The sequence below is a fragment of the Poeciliopsis prolifica genome, unplaced genomic scaffold (genome assembly GCF_027474105.1).
Source record: "Poeciliopsis prolifica strain line A6 unplaced genomic scaffold, Auburn_PproV2 SCAFFOLD010, whole genome shotgun sequence".
NCBI lineage: Eukaryota > Metazoa > Chordata > Actinopteri > Cyprinodontiformes > Poeciliidae > Poeciliopsis > Poeciliopsis prolifica.
The window spans coordinates 6,212,979-6,234,497 of NW_026562385.1; the positions used below are offsets into that span (position 1 = coordinate 6,212,979).

General features: G+C 38.0%; 1 protein-coding gene across 11 annotated transcripts in view; it reads left to right on the forward strand.

The window, feature by feature from the left end:
* The window catches only part of cacna1aa (calcium channel, voltage-dependent, P/Q type, alpha 1A subunit, a), a 65,792-nt gene that overhangs the window by 19,052 nt on the left and 25,221 nt on the right, over nucleotides 1–21,519 (forward strand). For 8 of the 11 annotated variants that reach the window (XM_055035249.1, XM_055035251.1, XM_055035255.1 and 5 more), the window contains exons 18-38: nucleotides 577–627; nucleotides 2,183–2,348; nucleotides 2,548–3,182; nucleotides 3,325–3,674; nucleotides 3,755–3,887; nucleotides 4,044–4,173; nucleotides 4,507–4,566; nucleotides 4,658–4,764; nucleotides 8,618–8,717; nucleotides 8,927–9,087; nucleotides 9,255–9,395; nucleotides 9,481–9,682; nucleotides 9,794–9,958; nucleotides 10,676–10,786; nucleotides 12,288–12,371; nucleotides 16,253–16,369; nucleotides 17,164–17,229; nucleotides 17,464–17,561; nucleotides 17,707–17,857; nucleotides 18,426–18,553; nucleotides 20,132–20,228. In XM_055035249.1, the coding sequence (XP_054891224.1) occupies nucleotides 577–627; nucleotides 2,183–2,348; nucleotides 2,548–3,182; nucleotides 3,325–3,674; nucleotides 3,755–3,887; nucleotides 4,044–4,173; nucleotides 4,507–4,566; nucleotides 4,658–4,764; nucleotides 8,618–8,717; nucleotides 8,927–9,087; nucleotides 9,255–9,395; nucleotides 9,481–9,682; nucleotides 9,794–9,958; nucleotides 10,676–10,786; nucleotides 12,288–12,371; nucleotides 16,253–16,369; nucleotides 17,164–17,229; nucleotides 17,464–17,561; nucleotides 17,707–17,857; nucleotides 18,426–18,553; nucleotides 20,132–20,228 (3,253 nt within the window). The remainder of the gene's footprint in view (nucleotides 1–576; nucleotides 628–2,182; nucleotides 2,349–2,547; nucleotides 3,183–3,324; nucleotides 3,675–3,754; nucleotides 3,888–4,043; nucleotides 4,174–4,506; nucleotides 4,567–4,657; nucleotides 4,765–8,617; nucleotides 8,718–8,926; nucleotides 9,088–9,254; nucleotides 9,396–9,480; nucleotides 9,683–9,793; nucleotides 9,959–10,675; nucleotides 10,787–12,287; nucleotides 12,372–16,252; nucleotides 16,370–17,163; nucleotides 17,230–17,463; nucleotides 17,562–17,706; nucleotides 17,858–18,425; nucleotides 18,554–20,131; nucleotides 20,229–21,519) is intronic. The other 3 variants (XM_055035254.1, XM_055035256.1, XM_055035258.1) reach the window with 3 other exon arrangements.

The window sequence follows — 21,519 nt, forward strand, 5'->3', positions numbered from 1 at the left end:
CATCTGGGAGATTAATCATATTCTACTTAGCAAGAAAGCATATCAAATTACACACTGTCATAAAGTCAGAGTGACAAAAGTATTTTGCTATGTATGACTTTTTAATATTATTTGAATTTCGCAAATAAATGGAAAATGAAAGGACGCTTCAATAGACACCACGTGATTTTTTTAAAAAAAATCCTCGTGTCATGCACACATTGAATGATGGTGAGAGGCATGCTGCATAAGGACATTGTGGATATCACAAAAAGCCCAGCGTTGCATAAATGGCACAGATTTTGATGGAGCAGACTGCTGACTCAGTGGTTTGGATGACTGTTTAATGTGCATTTTGTATTGTGTCTCTATGTAAAGGATTGCATTCCAAAATGCCAAAATTTCTTAAAAAGAAAAAAAAAACAGTGCAAAGCAAATTAGCATTTATGAAAATGAAACACTTTTCTGAATTAATAGCTGCAGTGCAATTAATCTAAGTCGGCCCACTCTTTGCTATGGTGGACACATTACTAATTTTGGAATAAAATCCTTCTGTTATTTTGTGCCATCTCACTCACCAGCTGTTTCCCTCCTCAGCAACAAAGTACACAGTGAGTGTCACAACGCATCCGACCCCTTTCTGGACTGGTATTTATTTATTTGTTAATTCATTTCTGAATTCCTTCTGTTTGATTTTACAACCATTCCTTGTTTTCTTTTTTTTTTTGTTTGTTTGAAAACAGCTTCCTTTCCTTTCTTACCTTTGTTGTTTAACTTTCCTTTAAAACTGACATTTCAGGCTTTCGTTAGCTGTTTTTATGTTGGCTTATTTGTGTTACAGGTTCTTTTTTTGTTCTTGTTGCCTGCTCCACGCAGCACTGCTATTGCTTTACTGTGGTTGACTGCTGGCCCTAAGAGACAATGGAGTAAACGTTTGTAGTTTTGGAGGGTAAGAAAGGAGGTGGTCACTAATAGCTCATTTGGTCAACTCAGTGGCGATTCTGGGGGCATAGCTTTCATGATCTTGCTTTGGTTGATTTCTATTTTAATCTCTGTTTGTGTTCTGTGGAGTTGTTAACAGTAGTCAGTCTACAACCTGCAGCAGACACCATTCAGAGTTCTCTCGTTGTGGAAAATCGTGAAAATATGGAACAGTGAGTTCAGGTAGTCAGAAACAATCAACCAAATTTGGGCAATTGGACGAATTTAATCATGTAGTTTATAAGGACGTGCACAAGCTCTTTCCAGTGGCAAGAAAAGCTTTTATTTTTCCCAAGAGTGCCACCAAATGTGGCAGTGATTTATTTACTTAAACTTATAACAGAAAAGCAGAATGACAACATATTATGTATATTCATACATACATTTAAAAAATAAGCACCATGATAGGGAGGAAAACAGTTTAATCATGTTTGTGGGTTGTTCCACCATTTATCTGTCCTACATACTCGGCTACATATGAAAAAACAAATACAAACCTTAACAAAAATTTTACTAAAAATAAAAAAGGTCTCTTCTGTGCAGATGGTTGACAATATCACCTGCAGAGCTGAAGATACATTCTGATGGTGTTCTTGTGGCTGGGATGCACAGATATATATATTTTTTGCCATTTGTGATATCAGTGCATTTTCTATTTTGTATTTATTGGTTTTGGTAAAAAGCACTTGGAATTTTCTGCTGATAAAAAGCTTTTACTTTGTCTCAGTACCAAACTTATTTATCTTTTTCCAAATTGTAGTTGTCCAGACAATTTTCTACAACGAGGCTAATACTGACTACTGTCAATTACACTACATTTTTTTTATTTTATTTTATTTTATTTTTGCAAATTGCGTGGAAGCAGGTTGTGTCAATTGTGGACAATAATTTCAGACCTTGCCTCATATTTATCCTCCACTTGTGGCCAGTTTGGTTCAGTGAGTAAGGCCAAACTGGCTTTCACTTTGGCAACCTGTGTAGACAACAGTAGCTATGTTTTGTTGGAACCTGCCCTGTTTCATAGACCTAACCAAAATGTCCCGTAAATGTCTGTGGGCCCCACTGTGTCTTTATGCCCTTGCTACTTTATGTACCTACATTTTTGGTGTTAATTTTCATGTCATCATCTTCATATATTTAAGTGTATGTTTTCACAAAGTGCAGCCTAATAAAGGCTCTCGATGCTAACAACGCTCTTTTCTCCTAATTTCTTTACCAACAGCAAGGAACAGCAGAAGAATCACAAGGGTATCAATAAATCAGTGTGGGAACAGCGAACCAAAGAGCTCAGGAAGCAGACGCTGGCATCCAGTCGTGAGGCCCTCTATAATGAGCTGGACCCTGATGATCGCTGGAAGGCAAGGACAGGGAGGGAAGAACACAACAATGTAAAGGACCAGGCATAAACTAGCCCTTAGACTTGTGCTATCAGTGTACACAAGCTGGCTAGCATTTTTTAATACAATTTACACTTCAAATCTGATTAGAAAATGAGATGCATTTTTATTTAACTCTTCTTTGCTCCCTGTGTTCATTCCTTTCCATCATCTGTCCTTCTCTTTTTTGTATCCTCGTATCTCCTCGCAGGTCAACTTCGCCCGTCACGTCCGCCCCGACATGAAGACTCACCTGGATCGACCGTTAGTCGTTGATCCCCGTGAGAACAGAAACAACAACACCAATAAGACCACTGCCAACAATTCGGACCTCTGTATTATCCAGCACCATTCTTCCGATGAGCTCCACAAACAAACCCAGCTGCAAGACCAACACGGTCAAGTAGGAGTGGGAGGCGGAGGCAGTTCAGGCCAACCCAGGGCTATCCTGGATCGAGGGGAGTCCACTGAGAGTAGGCGGAGTCGCAAAGGTGAGCATCACCACAAGTCTCACGTCCGGTTGGACGCAACAGTCATTCCAGGTCCAGGCTCAGAAGAGAGACCACCCAGACGCCATCACCACAACCGAAGTGGCAGTCGAGGGGGAGGACAATCAGAGCACAGGAGGACAAGGTCACATCGAAAAAATGCAGAGGACGGAGAGGAGGGTGGAGGAGGAGCTGCAAAATCAGGGAGGCATAAGAGTAAGGGAAAGAATGGAGCAGGAAATGAAGATGGCAGAGACCATCAGGGAGCCAGTGAAGGGGGTGAGAGGAGGCCAAGAAGAAGTCGGCATAGCAAACAATCAGAGGGAGAGGGCAGGAGGATGTGCCAGCACAGACGGAGGTAAATATCTCTTTAGTGTTTCCACTGTTCTCTGATGTTCTCAGACCACAAACAAATGGCTTCTTTATTTATTTACTTCTCAACTTTGGCAATATTTTCATCAGTCCACCACCTTTTTAATTATTCAATGACTTTTTCCTAGGGATTGCAGTGTCCCAAACCTCTCTACCACTCGACCCATCCAAAAGAGCCTTTCCAGGCAGAATAGCCAGTACAGTGAGGATATGGACAACCTGATGAACACCAAACTGGTCTCTGGCTCTTCTCCACCTGGCCAAAGTCATACCAATCCAGTTGCCAATTACGCATTAGCCCCTGGCTTCGGATCTGCTCTGCATCTTGCTAACAGTGGCACTCATGGAAGTTTAGTCACATTGGATAGCTACGGTAACATCGGCCATCATCGGGCGCACAGTGTGATCAGGCTGCCTCACCCTGACTACACGGCAGTGGACATGCCAATTTTTCCGTCGATTAATGCTATTCTCCAAGGTAGGCCAGAAAAAAAAATAACTGCCTAATTGAAAATAAAAACAAATACAGACCAATCCTTTTTTTTTGTTGTGATTCAGTCAATAAAAATGCGAACACTGAGCCTCTACCGGCAAAGGAGGACAAAGATGACGATGATGACAAAGGAGGTGAAGGAGGACCCAGACCCATGCCTCCATATAGTTCCATGTTCATCTTGTCCACTACTAACCCGTAAGAGAAGCTTTAAGCATGTATTAATCAAAACTTTACATTAATAGGATGATACAAATGACGCATTTATTAAATTCTTAAAGTTAGTCCTTTGTTTCAGAAGTAGAAAATAGTATGCAAAGCATTTAAACAACAACCAATGCCGTGTTCTTCTAGCTTTCGGCGGGCATGCCACTACATTTGTACTCTACGCTACTTTGAGATGTGTATCCTGTTGGTCATTGCTATGAGCAGTATCGCTTTGGCTGCTGAAGATCCTGTCTGGCCTGAATCACCTCGGAACAATGTAAGAAAGTTGACATACATTTTTCTACCAATTCTGTGTAAGAAATTATGTATTTCACTTTTTTTTATATTTCATTTTGTCCCTGGTTTTCCCTCCACATGTTTTCTGGCCAAGTAATTTAAAAATCTGACCAGTAATTAAATTATAGTTTTTAGAGGGGACAGTTCAGATGAGTCATCTTTTTTATGATACAGTCCTCATCATTTTTGGGGGGTCAGGCAAAACTTTTGAGTTCCTTTAATCTTAAAGATTTTATGGATATATTTTTCTTATGTTTTTGTTTGCCTTGGCACAACTATTCTCCTTCCTTCAATCTTTCATTTCATTCCACAGGTACTTCGCTATTTCGACTATGTTTTTACTGGAGTTTTCACATTTGAGATGCTGATAAAGGTAAAATAAACTTTTTTTTTTTATTATTCCATTATTAGTTTCAAATACAAAACCAGTACCAATCTGCTTATGAATTGTGTCTCTCCTCTAGATGGTGGATCTGGGCTTGGTCTTGCACCAGGGCTCTTATTTTCGGGACTTGTGGAACATCCTTGACTTTATAGTGGTTAGTGGTGCTCTGGTGGCCTTTGCCTTCACGTAAGTCTCCCTCCTTTCCCTCTCCTTTCCTTGTCCCTGCACGTCCTCATGTCCCATTTCTTAAATTCAATTGTACCTCAATGTACAGCCTCTCGTACACTGAGGTACACCGTTCTGTTTTCTCTCCATTCCTTCCTGGTGTTCTGTTTTGCTTTTTCTTCTGTTCCTACCATCGAGTCATGTACATTATCTCGTACCCTTTCCTCAGTTAACCATTTTTTGCCGATTCGTTGCCAGTCCGTGACATTTGCCTATTTTCCACTATCTCTCTCTCCAGTCCATCTCATATTTTTGAAACCCTTTTTATTTTCAAGCAACTCTTCCTTCAAAGCCCTCCTCCACCTGCTTTACACTCAAGCATTTAGTCGAAAATAGCGCCCCTGCATCCTTCCTAACCAACCCGAAATTTACCCTGTGAGAGGGGAGGACCACCCTTTGCACCTGTAACCCTTTAGTGCCCAGGGCGTTCTAAACTTAAAGTGGGCCCAATGCAAAGCCAGGCCAGGTCATGCTGAACTTGGCTTCCATGCCCTTCTCCTCAACAAAGCAGGTATTTTCAATTCTACCTAATCTGCATGGCTGGGATGAAGCAAAATAGTTTGTAAGTGAGTCAACTTAGAGTTTAAGTGCTACTCTGGGTATAAACAATAAACCAGTGGAATTATATATGTGTTGTTTCATACGTTCACTCAGGTTGTATAGCACTAAGCCAATCATTATGAAATGCCTTAGTTGATTTTGTCTCTTAGCTGTGGCAAATTGTAGCAACATAAGCACATTTTCTATGGATTGTACTTGTTGCCTGTTACATCTGTGGTATACCAGATTATTAAAAATACGGTAGTTCTATTCACACTCTTCACAACTGGAATATATTATATTAGTTGGACCAGTTAGTGAAGTAAAGTACCTTGAGATTGTTTTTGTTGTAAGTTGGTTGTTTATATAAAAGAAAAACACAATTGAATCGGACTGACTAGCTGTGAAACAAAGCTTTCAAGTCATTAAAAACAGCTTTGAAATGTTGTAACAGTTAACAGTTCAATCAGTCCTTCAAGGCAGTTTATTAGAGTTATTGTGTTAAATTATTCAATTATTTTGGGATATTTTTACCCCTTTTAGTACTCAGATTCACACCCTCAATTTAACTTACTTATTTCAACTAAGGAAAATAAAATACTGACATTTTCTACCACTATATATTTATTTGTTTAATGTTGATAAATGCCATTAATTTGGATGTCCCATGACCAAACCTTATTTTTCAAAGCTTTAATTGTTCAAAAATCACAATATGAACAATAGAGGGGCTTCAGTGGTGGTGCTCCATTTAGAAGACTGGCTTTTTTCCTGGGTCATTCTCTCTGATTCATTTTTATGTGTGTTATCTTTTTACCTACACCCTGTCCTGCCCTGTGTTTCAGTGTAATTGATTTGTCTTTCTATATATGTGTATAAAATAGATCAATGCATATCATTAAGTGGATCATTTAAGGTTTTTGCATATCATGTGAGTTAGGTTTTGTGTTTGCATTATTATTATTATTATTTTTTTTTTTGTCTTTCAAAGTTGCTTCCAGTGCAAATCTATGAATTAATGTACAGGCAGCCATACAGGGTTTTAGTTGAGAAGTGAATTTTTCAATTAATCAGGCTGAACTGCAATTTACAACGCTAATGAGTATTAGATAGATGGGAACTAGTCAGACCAGACTTGTACCCATCAAGATAGGACCTTAATTTGATTTCTGGATATCGAGCAGCACTCCAGAAAGGATTGGTAGTCTTGTTTGAGATGTTTATCGCTCCTTTAATCAAATCAGTCAGGTCTCAGAGCTGCAGTGTCATTTGTCGCAATTGTGGCTGTCCTGGTTTTTTCCAATGTCAGCCCGAGGTTCTTGTCGAGACTGAAGTCAGAGCTTAAACTCATATAAAATAAACATATTTGATTTTATGTTATAACATGTCAATATTAAGTGTTGAAAAAGTGTCCTTAAATAGGGATTAAAATTTTCAGTTTTCAGCAACAATTTAGTCAGGCATGTCTTATTGCTCAACTTTAGTGATGACCTTTAAAGAAAATTTTAATTAACATATTTAATCATTTGTTTAGAAATATGCTTGTGAAATGTTTATGTGCATGTCTGTTTTTGCAGCAGGGATATGTTACTTTGAAAGTTTACCGAATGAAGAGCAATCCTTATGTCCTCGTATTTTTTTCTAACTGTCTCTCATATGGATGTATTACCTCCTTTCTCTATGTCCCATCTGGTGTCTCTCTCCCACCCTTTGTCTTTTGTCGTCTCTTCCCCTTATTCTTACTGTCTTTCACTTCTCACTCATCTCTTCCTTCGGATCACCAACAGCGGCGGCGGGTAAAGTTCTCTGTCTTGCTCAGTCTTTCTCCTCTTCATTTCCTTCTGCACTCTCAGTATTTGTTCTTCAGATCTCACTCAGTCTTTCTATTCATTCATCCCTCATCACTGCTGAAACATGTACCTTTCCCCATGAAATAACTCTGCTCCAAACACATATAAACCTCATTTTAATCTACATCATGTGTCAGCTGGATCACAGTGCTGCAACGCAACATTAGGTGCTCATGGAAGGTTTAACACAAGACAGAATCAATGAAGAAAAGATAAATAAATGTCTGCAATTTGCATTTATTGCCATTTTTTTTATTTTAAAAGAGTGAGAAACTGAGTGCTACACTAAAAAGCTCAGCGCAGCATGCACACTTGTGCAATCTTGCACACCAAGTCAGAAATTTGTATATAACGACCAGCAGACTGCCATCTGGCCTGACAGCTGGAAGAAGTTGGCAGTTGTGTACACAGCTGATGTCGCTTTGGTAACCTTTAAACTCCATCTTTTCACCCTAATTGTCTAGTGTGGTGAAAAAACATACTTGCTGAGATCTAAAAGAGCTTTTAAACTATTGTAAAGTTTGCCAGCTCATGACCAGCTCACATTAGGATGCATAATTGCAACTGTGTAATCTAATTTATGTAACATATTATATTGTTACTTCTTTGTAGTTCTTAAATTTGATATTGTGTAACTATATATTGAATATAAGAGTATGACTTGGATTTAGTTTTAGGTTTTCACCAAAGTTTGTCTTGGTACTCGTAAAGGTCAAGGCTGAAAGTTTTTGAAAATTGTACTCTATGTTGTTTGAACATCAATAAGCAGCTAATCTGTTCAAATTCTTACTAGGAATGCCCAGAATATTTGGGAGAGATGTGTATCTGATATTTTAAATCCTATCCTAATATTTTAAAACAATGATAGAGTGACACTTGCTGAAGACTTATTTATGTCTAGCAAAGTCCTCACCGCACACAGAAATAATTCTCCAAAATATACCCTTCTCCATCACTCTGGCTGCTGCTGAAAAGAAAAAAAAATCTTTCAGCATGGAAGCAAGGTTTCAATGCAGCATGAATAGATTTTACCATTGGCTGGGCATGTGCAAGCCAAGGCTATAGCCACATGTGTAAAGCATTGAAATACATTGCAAAGTGTTTAGCAAGTAGAGTAAAACAACAGTACTAAGACAGGATTGATAGCATGTACTATAGTTTTGAAAAGACACCTAATTCTAGCATGTAGCTACAATGCCAAAGTCACACTTAGAAGTAAGGATGTAGTGTAATATTATAGCAATGCTGCATGTGTTGCTATGTATTTAACCCTGACGCAGTTACTCATTGCGAGCTAACTCGAATCAGTGCCGAACAAAAAAATGGCTTCACAAGGCCATTTTGGTATTCAGAAGGCTAAGGCTGTTGTATTGTTCTTAAACTGTTTAATTTATGTGTGTGTCTGTCTACGTATTCATATGTAGGGGTAGCAGTAAAGGAAAAGACATCAGCACTATCAAATCTTTGAGGGTTCTGCGAGTGTTGCGTCCTCTGAAGACTATTAAACGGCTTCCAAAGCTCAAGGTATGTCCACCTTATTCATCAAACTCAAGCAAAAAAAAACCTTCTGCAAGGTTGAAGCCTATTTGGCAAGAGAAAAATATATGTTATAGAAAAATATATGTTATAGAAAAATATATGTTATATAAAATATATGTTAAAAATATATGTTATACATTTGTTTTGACAAATGTAAAGAACATTCCTACTTCTTTCTGTTTTTCTGTGATCAGGCTGTGTTTGACTGTGTGGTGAACTCTCTAAAGAACGTCCTGAACATCCTGATTGTCTACCTACTCTTCATGTTCATCTTTGCTGTGGTAGCTGTGCAGCTCTTCAAAGGACGTTTCTTTTACTGCACTGATGAATCCAAAGAGTTTGAGCGCGACTGCAGGTCAGGAAGTACCAGTGCTTCATGACAACCTAATACTGTTTGTCTGTGAAGTCATTTTGTTTTTTCCAATATTTTCAGGACATGCACCAAAGTCCAAAGATGTATGCTTATGAGAACAAACCTAAGTAATTTTTTGTGGTACTGAAGATGCAATATGTGTCTTTCAGAGGCGAATATCTGGTGTATGAACGTGATAACGAAGTGAGGGCGCAGAAGCGGGAGTGGAAGAAATACGATTTCCACTATGACAATGTGGCTTGGGCCCTTCTCACCCTCTTCACTGTTTCCACTGGAGAGGGGTGGCCGCAGTAAGCTATTACACTTATGTAAAAGTGAGTAGAGAATTACATTTTTTTCTTTAGTTTGATAACCTGTTTCCCTCCTCCCCTACAGGGTGCTGAAACATTCAGTGGATGCGACCTATGAGAATCAGGGCCCGAGCCCAGGATATAGGATGGAGATGTCCATCTTTTACGTGGTGTACTTCGTGGTCTTCCCCTTCTTCTTCGTCAACATTTTCGTTGCTCTCATTATCATCACCTTCCAAGAACAAGGAGACAAAATGATGGAGGAATATAGTCTGGAAAAAAATGAGGTAAGAAGCTAACACAATATCGCAAATTAGCATTATGATAATTGAATTCTTACTGTGAGTTTAGAGAACGTAGTTGGGACTCGAATTTAACTTTTCTCTTGTCTTGGACAGAGAGCATGTATAGATTTTGCCATCAACGCCAGGCCTCTGACACGCCACATGCCTCAGAATAAATTGAGCTTTCAGTACAAAATGTGGGAGTTTGTGGTGTCGCCGCCATTTGAATATACCATTATGGCTATGATCGCGCTCAACACCGTGGTGCTAATGATGAAGGTAAGTCACAATGAGCTAAAAATACACACAATAATATTGCCCCATAGTTGTTATCAGTGTTACAAGTACCACTAACTGAACTTGGGCTGAATTTGTTATTTAAAGCAGATTTTTCCATTTGTTTTGTCTGCAATGCAGACTATGGGTCTCGGAATAACATCATTCTTTGTTTCGCCATGTTTCAGTTTAAATTTTGGAAACATCTTGACCATGTTACCTACTTTGAGCAGTACAAACTAATCACAATGTATTTCTCTATACTTATACTTTTAAGCATTATATCAACATTTACACTGATGGAGAATTTCATGGATTTTTTGAGATGATATTTGTCAAAAGCGTCAATTTCTTTTTTGGCTGGAACCTTTGTATCTGCATGTTCATGATAGGCCTGCCAATCAGATGCACAGATTCCCTGTGGGCTTCTCTTGGCCCACTGGAAATAATGTATTGTTGTGTACAATCTGTGCAAAAAAAGAGAAGAACTTGATGTTTGTTAAGTTGTACTTATTATTATTAGTTTTAGAATTAGTAACATAGACATTAAGGTAACTGTAAGGTAACTGTATATTCTGGTAACGGTAAAAAGTGTTGCCAAAGTGTAAAATTCAAATATTTGATGTAAAACATTTAGTCAATACAGAATAGGTCAGACTGATTCAGATGTTTGTCTATTGCATTTTCCTAAGTGAATGTACTGTGTGTCTTTGTGTTTAGTATGATGGAGCTTCTGTCACCTACGAAGCAGTTTTAGCCAACCTCAACATAGTATTTACTTCCCTCTTCTCCTTGGAGTGTGTCCTTAAGATCATTGCCTTTGGGGCTCTGGTGAGTGTATATGTGTGTGGGCTTCTGTTTGGTAAAAATGCACTGTTCTTATGTATTTTTGTGGAGTTCCTGGACGATAACTCAGTTGTTAATGTTAACATTGTCTTCATATGGATGTAAATACATTGTAAAAGTGACGCATTTGTAATGCATAATGTTAAATCAGGCGAAACCCAAACAAATATGATAAGAAGTAAAGAACAGGAACAACAACACAGTGTCTAGAAACTTGTATAAACATAAAATCACTTGTACTTCTTAGCACATGTTGGAAATGCATTAATGTCCTAATGGGAACAGGTTACAAGCCTAAACCTTAACTTTAACTGGGCAACGTCAATTAGATTGAAAATTACATTGGACTTATATAACTAAAGCATAATGCTTGTAAAATTCATTCAGATGTGTTGTACAAACAGTGGAAATGGACCTAAACTGATTCCTGAACTTAGATTTCTGAAGTAGAAACACACATATTGATTGTTCCGCATTATTGTTTTCATTTTGTGGAGAAAAGTTGTGGTTTACTTTTTTGTCCACAGCTGTACATATAAAACTAACAAAAATCAAAGAGTAAATTGTGCAGTTGCTGAAACTGTGGAACAAAAAGGCAAGGAAAGAGCAAGATATATTTTGAGGCTGAATGGTCGGTGGAGATAAAGGACAGTGTGGGAACAGCACCGTATTAATTAGTTGAAATCGTGTGAATGACATATTGGTGACGAAAATAGAAGCAAAGATTACTCTGAGGGCGGTGATTAGACAGAAGAGGATTTAAATCTTAGTGTGAAGGCCAAAACACAGTCAACATGGGCATCTTAAGCCTAAATAATGCTCAGACATGTCCTTTATCAGCACAAGTGTGTGCTTGTAGGTGTGTATCAAGGTGGTTTATTTTTGATTGCTGCCACAAAGTCTAATGCACAGTTTAGCTACAGGCAACCATTAGAAAAAGGAGTGCTCAGAGTATCAACTCTTTGTCTTGAGCAGCACTCTGTGATTCCTTTCATACACATTAAAACCAGATATTTTTTCAGACTTTTATTTTAACTATGTATTTTTAAGTCATCTATACTCTATATGTAATGTTATGATGTTTGATGGCTGCTTTGTTGTGTGCTGTAGCAGAATTTGTCCTTAACTTGACTACATGACATCCATCCAGACTGTCAGTGAAGGTCCATTTGTCCAATCTAATTTTTATCTGTTCTTGTCAGAGTCTGACATGTCTTTTTTCCCACTTTTCCATTCTGCTTCTCACTCTCTGCTGCTTTTTCTGTGCTACTCACTCTTCATCTTGAATTATTTAAACAACCCTTTTCTCTATCTTAATTTATTTCCTTTATTCATACTTACCTTCCTTTTCAAATTCATGTTTTTCTTTTCTGTTTTATTCCACCTTGATAAATTTCTTCACATCATTTTCGGCATTATTCCACTGACATTTTATGCCCCTATCTTTCTCCTCCCTTGCGCTCCCTCTCTTCTTTGATTTGTTCAGAACTATTTCAAAGATGCCTGGAATATTTTTGACTGTGTGACAGTTCTGGGCAGCATTACAGACATCCTGGTCACAGAGCTTGGGGTAAGTACCAATTTTGCCATTTATGTTCTAAAGTCGTTTCTTCTGAAAGTCCAGTATTAAATTTGAAAAGGCCTCTGGAAGTGCAGTATAAGTTAGGTGGGTTGCAGCATGAAGTTTTAAATCTGTCACTGTCTCTCAAAAACTTATACAAGCCAAGAGAATAAGGGAAGAGCGTGAGTTAGATATCATCGTTGAGTCTGGCATTGCTCAGTCATGCGTGACCGTCTCTTGAAAGTCTTATATAATTGTCCCAGTTGGTGAGATGGGGATCCAGCCAGCCAACTCCGATGCCACCGTCAGCAAGGCAGGGAGCATGCTGATGCTCTACATAGACCCAGTTAACAGCTTGTCCAAGCAGTCAATCATGTTATTTGCTTGTTTCAGATGTCTGATAGTCACTACAATCAGTGCTTCAAAGTTCCAGTAATGATCTCACTCTTGGTGTTGGCAAAGAGACATCTAAGACTATTATTTTAATCAAATCAGTTTTCTATTTCTTTTTAGAAACACTATATAAACAAAAGTATTCACTCATGTTCTTTCACACACGTGGAATCTTCAGGGACTTCCCGGTCTTGTCGACTTCATAGTGAAGCAGACACTGCCAGGAGTGCATTTATTATGTCAGATATCGACAACGCTGAAAAATATCACAAGCTTGTTTAGTCAGGGTAGGGTTAGTGTTGTCAGCAGGACATTCAACTTCTTTCGCACCAAACTTGCCCAACCACCAACCATGTCTTCGTGGGACTTACTTTGTACAACAGAAAGGAGTCATCCCCAAACTGTTCCTTCAAAGTTGGGAGAATTAAATTGCCCAAAATATCTTAGTATCCTGAAGTAGTACAAATTTATTGTTCTACGACTAAGAGGGTAAACCCAACTCTTGAAAAATGGCACCAAACTTTATCTTTGACATAATGCAGGCAGGTATGTGCTAATGTCCTGGAGCCCATCAAATCCATACTTGTCCATTGGATTAGCATAGCGCTTAACCATCCGATTTTGGATGCCGCTGCTCAGGCGACGTCCTGAAGGACTCTACTCACTGTTCTGTTCTTGAGCTTACCTAAAGGCCTCATGAAGTTTGAAGATGTGTAGCTATTGACTCTGAAAATAGTTGGTGACTGAACACCACGAACGTCTCATATCTTACCTAACTTAGCATTTCATGGGTGCTCTCACCCTCAATGACTTCCTTTTTGTAACAGTGCCATTAAAAGTTGACTGTGGCTTATTTATTAGCTTTAATCCAGCACAGGTGACATCCTTTCATGGTAACACTGTAGAATTTACAGAATACCTGAGACTTGCACATTCTTTCACAAATGTTTATAGAAGTTGTGCTTGATTTTTTCATCTTTGGCCATGCAGGTGAATGAAAAACCTGACTTGACAGGAAGAGCAAATACTTTTGGCAATATAGTGCAAATCATATTCCTTGCTAATAGCCTATTTTGTAAGTTGTGTTTGGATTAAACATAAGGAGATTGAAGATGTAAGGAGTGCAGAATGAAATTGGTCCAGGCTCGCACAAATTGAAGTGGAGATAATGCAACAATTAAAATCCAACTTTGTACTTAGAATTCCAGGGTGAAACATGTAGGGAAAAAAATAAATAGATGTGCAAGGAGTTGTGATTTTAATCACTTTGAAAAACTGGTCTTGGTTAGATGTCTGTTGGAACAAGAAATATCAGCCCTCTGAGACACTCTGTAAAGGTTGAAATTGCTGTGGTTTAGCAGCAAAACTTTAAATATTTATTATTTTTGTTATATGCTTCTGTTGATGTTGTCATACAAAAGGCATACGTCAGAATATTAATCTAAACTACTGATGCATGTTGCTGCTTCTAAATTAATGTTAATGTTAATTTTATGAGAATGCTTCGGAAGTCACTGTTTAATATCAGTGTTTTACTGTTTCAGATTTTTATACATTTTTTACACATTGTATTTGTAGAAATGTATTCGGTTTTTAATTGAAAGTAGTTGGTCAAATTTGAAATTTAACCAAGGAACCCTAAAAAAATACTTCTATTGAGATTGATTTTAACCGTGCGGGTATTTTTTTTATAGTTTTAAAGCTATGATTTTTTTTTTCCTTGTAATTCGAGGTGATGTACCTTGAAACCCAAAACAACTAAATGCCTATGAATAATTGATAGGTAGCTGGAAGGAACCCATTCAATAAAAATCTTTTTTTAAATGTTGTTATTGTTGTTTTTTTTGTTTTGTTTTATCCGTTTTATAAAGTTGTGCATAATCTGTAATCTAACACCTGCTGTTGTGCTGATTTTTGGATGTTATGACCATTGATTTTTTTGTCTTTTTTTTTTTTCTTTCATGCTTTCTTTAAATCGTCTACACACTTTACGACGACCTTCTGTAATCTACTTTGCCCTGTTCCCTTTCTCTCCCCCTCGACCTGTTCCTGTGATTTCGCCCAATCAAAATGCACTATGAATCCTCTGTGTTCCACCCATGACAACCGGCTTGGTCAATCTGTCTGGTTGTTCTTGGAATCAACCAAAAATCCCAAAAATGTGCTGCTATAAACCATATGTCTGCAACATCCACATGTAGATGGTTTGTAATTTTTTTGGAGATCTTATTTTGCTGCATGTATTTTATCGGCATCCCAGCCAGTGTTATGTTTGTGAATTGTGCATGCTGTGATTGACTCACCCACAACACTCACTGAATATCCTTTACTGAGAACTTGAGCAGAGTTTGTAAAGGATTAAGATACTATAAACCACTACAGACTGCTACATTCAAATATGTGAGCTTACAATATTCACATATTCACCCACACATTTGAAAGTGACTGGTAGATTTTTCATTTTATTTTTTCTGCCAATACAGTGACTCCAAAGGTTTGCTCCTGGCAGAGAGAATAAGTAATGCATGATGACCCTTGCATGCCTTTGGCAGCAGCTCTTTATTTTTACAACACACACAAACAAACACGCGCATACACACTCACATAGCGATGCACTAAATTCCGTACAGTAACCTGCATGTGCTGCTGCCAGGTCCTTTTCAGCGCTCAGTTTCAAACAGCGGTCTTCTGTTCTGTTATCTGATAAACAGTGGAAGGACACATTCTGTAAGATGTTATATTATCAAGAAATTCAAATAAAAGCAACAAAATCCAACACAACTCTTTTTAGTGCAAATGTGAAAACTTAAGAAATGATTTTAGAAAGTTGTGGTTCTGTTGCTCTTATTTGATTGTGACATCAGTACAATGTCTATTTGACTTCTTCAGCCTGTTCAAGTGATGCATGAGCTGCTGTAAAATCTGTGGTTTGCTCTGTTTCCTTTTGCATGCTGTGTGATTGTCATGCTTTACAATTTGCATTTTTGCCTTGAGAGAATTAGTGCATTTGGTTGTCTTTGAAAGAAAATGTCCTGACAGTCCTGCACTCAAACTGTTCACCTTCTCTGCCACAACTACTAATGACATATCCCTGATTGGATGAAGCTAGTTAGATTTGAATGTTTTTTGTTTTTTTTTCCCCCTGGTGTGTTGCATTGTTTTGTTTGCCCGATCTACTGGATATGAAGAGCTTGTTGGAGCCTTGCTGACTTGAGTTTGGTTTGCTTTGACTTGTATGAGTCTTTATTATTTCGTTTTTATTGACTTTAAATCTGCATTGATTTGCGTTTTGTTTCTTCCCCCCGTTTTGTTTTTTTGTCATTTTAGATATGCCACAACGTGCTGCAAAACTAACCACTGTTTCATTTTATTCTCACCCCAATTCCTCTTTTCTCTCCCTCTTTTGTGGTCCTCTATGACTTCCCTCTCCTTGTCGCTTCCTATCTTCAACCTCCCCATCTATCTTTAACTCTGGTCATGATGTGGCTGTATTGTAGGATAATTTCATCAACTTAAGTTTCCTAAGGCTGTTCAGAGCAGCTCGTCTCATCAAGCTGCTGAGGCAGGGAGAAACCATTCGCATCCTGCTCTGGACATTTGTTCAGTCGTTCAAGGTTTGCTTAAAATTGCTCTAAGACTCTGTGTGTTAATTTTTGAGAAGATAAACATTGTCATCTATAGTGCATAGCTTTTAAAAGCCAGACGTACCATTAAAATATTTGATGGGAAGCATATTTTTTAATAGTCACTGATTTTTAAAAAAATGCTTCTTGCATTATTTTGTGTTTTGAGTCCTGCTATTGATGAGTCTCACTGAATGACTAAAAAAAATCTAATAAACAAAACTGCATCCCATCAGCATGTTTCAGTCATAGTTCAGCCCTTCCTTAAATAAGATGACCCCAAATCCATACTTACTTAAACATGTGTGAATGCAATTTATCATGTGTGCACTTAACATTGTACATTTCTTAAAGATAAATATTCTCAAGACAAATTAGAGCATTTCTAGGTGTCAATTCCATATAGCTATTCAATTTATCCTGTTAATTGTAGCAGACTTTTGATGCAGAATATGTCCTAGAAGTTAGAACTAGATAAATTAATCCTAGCTTTGCAAATGAAAGAAAAATGATTTATCCGAAGGTTAATGATGTTTGAAAATCACAAATTATTAATTATGCATAAGATGGGATTTCTTCATGATTTCTAACAAGGGTGAAGTATGAATATCTGCTGTGATTTCTGTCTTTACATGTTCAAATCTTAACGTGTAAACATGTAAATCTTAATTTAATTTTAACTAATTATTTCATATTAAGAAATTCCTAATTTTTTAGTATTCTATAAGCGATGGTTGTCTGTATATTTTACGTTATAAATTCTTGTCATGTGTGTTCCTCCTTAGGCACTCCCTTATGTCTGCCTTCTCATTGCCATGCTGTTTTTCATCTATGCCATAATCGGGATGCAGGTGGGTGACACCCTTCACCTTACTTTTCCTACATTGCTTTGAAGATGCATTTAATATATTTTACTTTTGTGAATTCACAGCAAGGGGCAATGTAGAGACAAATTAGATGTGATGCAAGCTCCAAAGGGGAATAGCATAACAGTCATAGTCTAAACATCATGTGTTTTTCAGATTCACTCTACTTCCGCCTAAAATTTATTTTAATGTTAGAAATAATATGACTTTGTTTGGCAGCTATTTGGGAATATTGCTATTGAAGAAGATGGAGAGAGTGCCATCAACCAACACAACAACTTCAGGACCTTTGTGCAGGCTTTGATGCTTCTCTTTAGGTGATTATTTGCATGTGTTTAGGATTCCCAGAAAGAGTGGATGTCCTTACATACAGTAATGATCGTAATGCTTGCACTTTATGCAAATGTTCAGTTTCCTTCCATACTCCTTTTTGCTAAAGATCTCATTATTGTGCGTTTGAAGGAGCGCGACAGGAGAGGCGTGGCATGAGATTATGCTGGCTTGTCTGGGGGGTAAGGAGTGCGACATCAATTCAGGAAACACAGGGCCGGAGTGTGGAAGCCAGGTGGCCTACCTCTACTTTGTCTCCTTCATCTTCTTCTGTTCGTTCCTGGTGAGTGCACACTGTGAGGTTTTAACAGTTGCATCCTACCAGTAGAGGAAAATCACAATGCTTTACAGAATCATATGCATCTCTTTACAACCTCTTTACAACATGTACTAATTTACTGAACGATGTATGTACATGGCACCACAATATGTAGAAGAGGATATACTGCTGTGTTTGGTAGAAAAATACAACTCCATCTTAAAACACATGGTGGTGGCAGGATCGATAATTTAGTTGGGTCGATAATTTTTATCATTCGATCAAGATTTGTCAATTAAATTTCACAAACACTCTCTATTCACTCTGTTTGTACTTATGCTATTTTGCCAACAACAAATAGGCAGAAATTTAAATTGTTAGATGTGCAAAGGTGACACAGAAACCTTAACCCTCTCAGGCTCAAATTACTTGAAAAGACTGGCTAAGTTGTTGCAAATCTGCAACACCTGCCTGGAGAGGGTTAAAGGTCTTGCAGCTAAAATACAGTTCAACAAAGTATTGAATGGGAGGGGGAAAGCATGAATAAACATATATTTGGTTTACGTGTGCGTTCAAATGCCTATATGTGCAGATGCTGAATCTGTTTGTAGCCGTTATCATGGACAACTTTGAGTACCTGACAAGAGATTCATCTATTCTGGGACCTCACCACCTTGATGAGTATGTAAGGATATGGGCCGAGTATGATCCTGCTGCCTGGTGAGTGCTAACATGCCTACCTCCATCTACAATGAAACACAAAGCTTATAGAATCGCACACATTAAGTTACCATATGACATTCAGATTTGTTAAAGTATTGCCTTCATGTTCTAACAAGTTTGCTCACACAGGGATTCTCACCAAGGTCTGTGGTCACGGCAGAGTAACTCTGTGACCGTTTTTCTCTCTGGTAAAATGAAATTCTGATTCGCAAATGTCTTTTTAAGGAATTATGCTATTAAAGCTGCAGTAGGGAGTTGTAAGAAAAATGTGGACTTGATCTCAAAAATCTGAACAGGCACTCCTTAATGCCCTTCTGCCCCCAGTTGCATTATGTTGCGCCACACCTCCCTGTATAGCAGAGCCTGCTGACAACTTGACAAATTGTCAGTTTCCTGTAACATTAGGTTGTTTCATCATCAGGGCAGCTGCAGCACACTGCTAATCTTGAGCTTCGGGGTGTGAGCAGCACATACACGAGCACGACTGACAATACTAAGATATTCCTCCTGGGTCAGATTGGTTGTTTCTGACTGGAAGAAATGTGTTTCTGCAAACTGCACTAGGACCACTGAGAGAAACCAGAAGAGCTGAATTTTGTTTCACAGATGATCTGTCTCATATTCTACTGTTAGGACATGGTGACAGTTTCAACAAATATGTTATAAATTCCCTACTGCAGCTTTAGGATGTAAGTGCTCAGCTTGTCACAACAAAGTGAAGCTCTTGCCAAATAGTTACATATGTGTACAACCACATGGGACCCCTGGTTATCTCCATCACACAGAGCATTCCTTAATTTCTCCTCTCCTGCCCTCCTCCTTCCCGAGATATATCTTTTACCTGCTTCTAAATCTTCTCCCTCTACTGGAAACGGCATACTGGCAAAAACTTAATGTGGCAGTGTCTACACTCCACAACAACCTTCCCTTTAATGTAAATATCTGCTGTAGACATGCTAAGTTTCAAGGTATCTGTATTCCAGATTTTGTGTGTTCCCTTATGCTGTCCTGCAAACTGTTTAACTGTTAAGAAGTAAAAAGACTTGAGGAGCTAAAACCAAAAATGTTTGAGAGTAGCCTTGCGATCTCTGATAGTCAGTTTTATTAAAGCATCATAATAATAAAGGAGTTACGAATGGATGCATTTGTTCAATGAATAACTGGCCAATGACTGAAAAGACTTGTTTTTTTTCTGCAAACATGTAGCGAGACAAATTCCAGGAAGCAGCAACAAATAGCTAACACTAAACATGTATTTAAGAGGGAGGGACTCCTCACATCAAAAGCAGCTATTAAGCAGCTATTAAGCAATTATCAAGCGCATACATTCCTAGTCTGTGTGTTTCTTGAATTGTATTGTTTATTCGCTGCAACTCTCTAGCCAGATATCAAGGCCTTGCACTGAAGTGATGTTTTTGTAATTTATCTTATCTCAAGGATCATTTTTACAACACTGTAAAGTCTTTTCTTGTTCTTGTCGATCTTGTGTTCTTGCTCCCAATCTCCTCTCTTCTCTCTGGATGTTTTTTTCCCCTGTTTGTGTCCATGTTTAACTCCCCTGTATTCTTCTTGCAGCGGGCGCATACATTATAAGGACATGTACAGTTTATTACGAGTTATCGACCCGCCTCTTGGCTTAGGAAAGAAATGCCCCCATAGGGTGGCCTGCAAGGTTTGACTCTCATTCAAATGAAACCTTCTCAACCACACTTGCTAGCCATGGCATCCAGGAATGGATTGAATGCTGCTTTTGTTTTTGATTTGTTTTTGGTTTTTTGTTCTCTTAGTTTGTTTTCTTTGTTTTTTCATTTCAACTTCTTTTCCACCATTATCGACTTGCATTCTGAAGTGCTGAGAGAATGTGCAGGACAATGCAGACACCTGGAGAAGCATGTTAAATGCACAAAATGAAAACTTTAAGATGTTTTGCCATTATAAACTAGATCCTTTTTTATTTTGTTTTTGTATTTCTTTTGACTATCTTTGATTTTGTATTTTTATTTTGTATTTTTTGCTTGCTGTGGAGCCAGGGCTTTAATGTAGCAAGCTACGGTTGTCCACTGTAGTGATGCATTGTTCTTGGTTTCGGGGGTTTTAGGGGAACAACAGAAACTGCATTGACACCCCTTCCTCTTCCTCCCTTCTCTGATCAGAGCAGACACTGCTTGTTGCCTCCTGTCAAGCTTTGCTCTGCCTTTCTTTGGAGTCGCACACAAACACACGCCGACAAACATACTGAACACACAGCGACATACGGAAGCAAGATTCAGTGTTTACTGAACACGATTCTGTTTTTTGATATTTTTTGAAGGGTGATTTTGATATTTAGCATATATTATCAATGTTAAATATCATTTCAAGATAGTACAAAAATACTTAATTCATCATTATTGAGCCACCAAACACAGTAGATTTAAAAGTTTTAAAAGAGGGAGGTAAAATATTGTTGATAAATCCTTGTACATTCTGTCTTTGCGTAATTCCTTTTTTCAAAATTCATCAACCAGGATTTCTCTAATACACTACTAAGAAATGTAGAACATTAAAATAAATATTTAGCAAAAGAATTTTGCAGGTGCTACTGGATTAAAAAAATAAACCCAGTTGAGTGATGCTTAATTTTCCTAGGCAAAATGTAAAGGGAGACCGTTCATCATATCAACATAGTTCAGAATTTTGGCCTATTCTTTGACCCAAACATCGGTACAAATAGGAAATGTATTTATGTTTGACAATTCTTGTATTCCCTTTAAGAATTCACTTAATTTTGAGTCTTAGAAACGAAACGTTTTTTAATCTTTTGCATAGTAAAACCTGTTTACTCAACCTAGTAGAAACGTGACTAGATTCCAGCCCTCAGCTTTTATTTCCTGCCTCCTTTAGTTTCTGAGTCTCACGTTCGAGAAGAGAAATATTTTACCTCAGAAAACCCACACTCCCACACGCTCTCTAAGTCAAAAGCG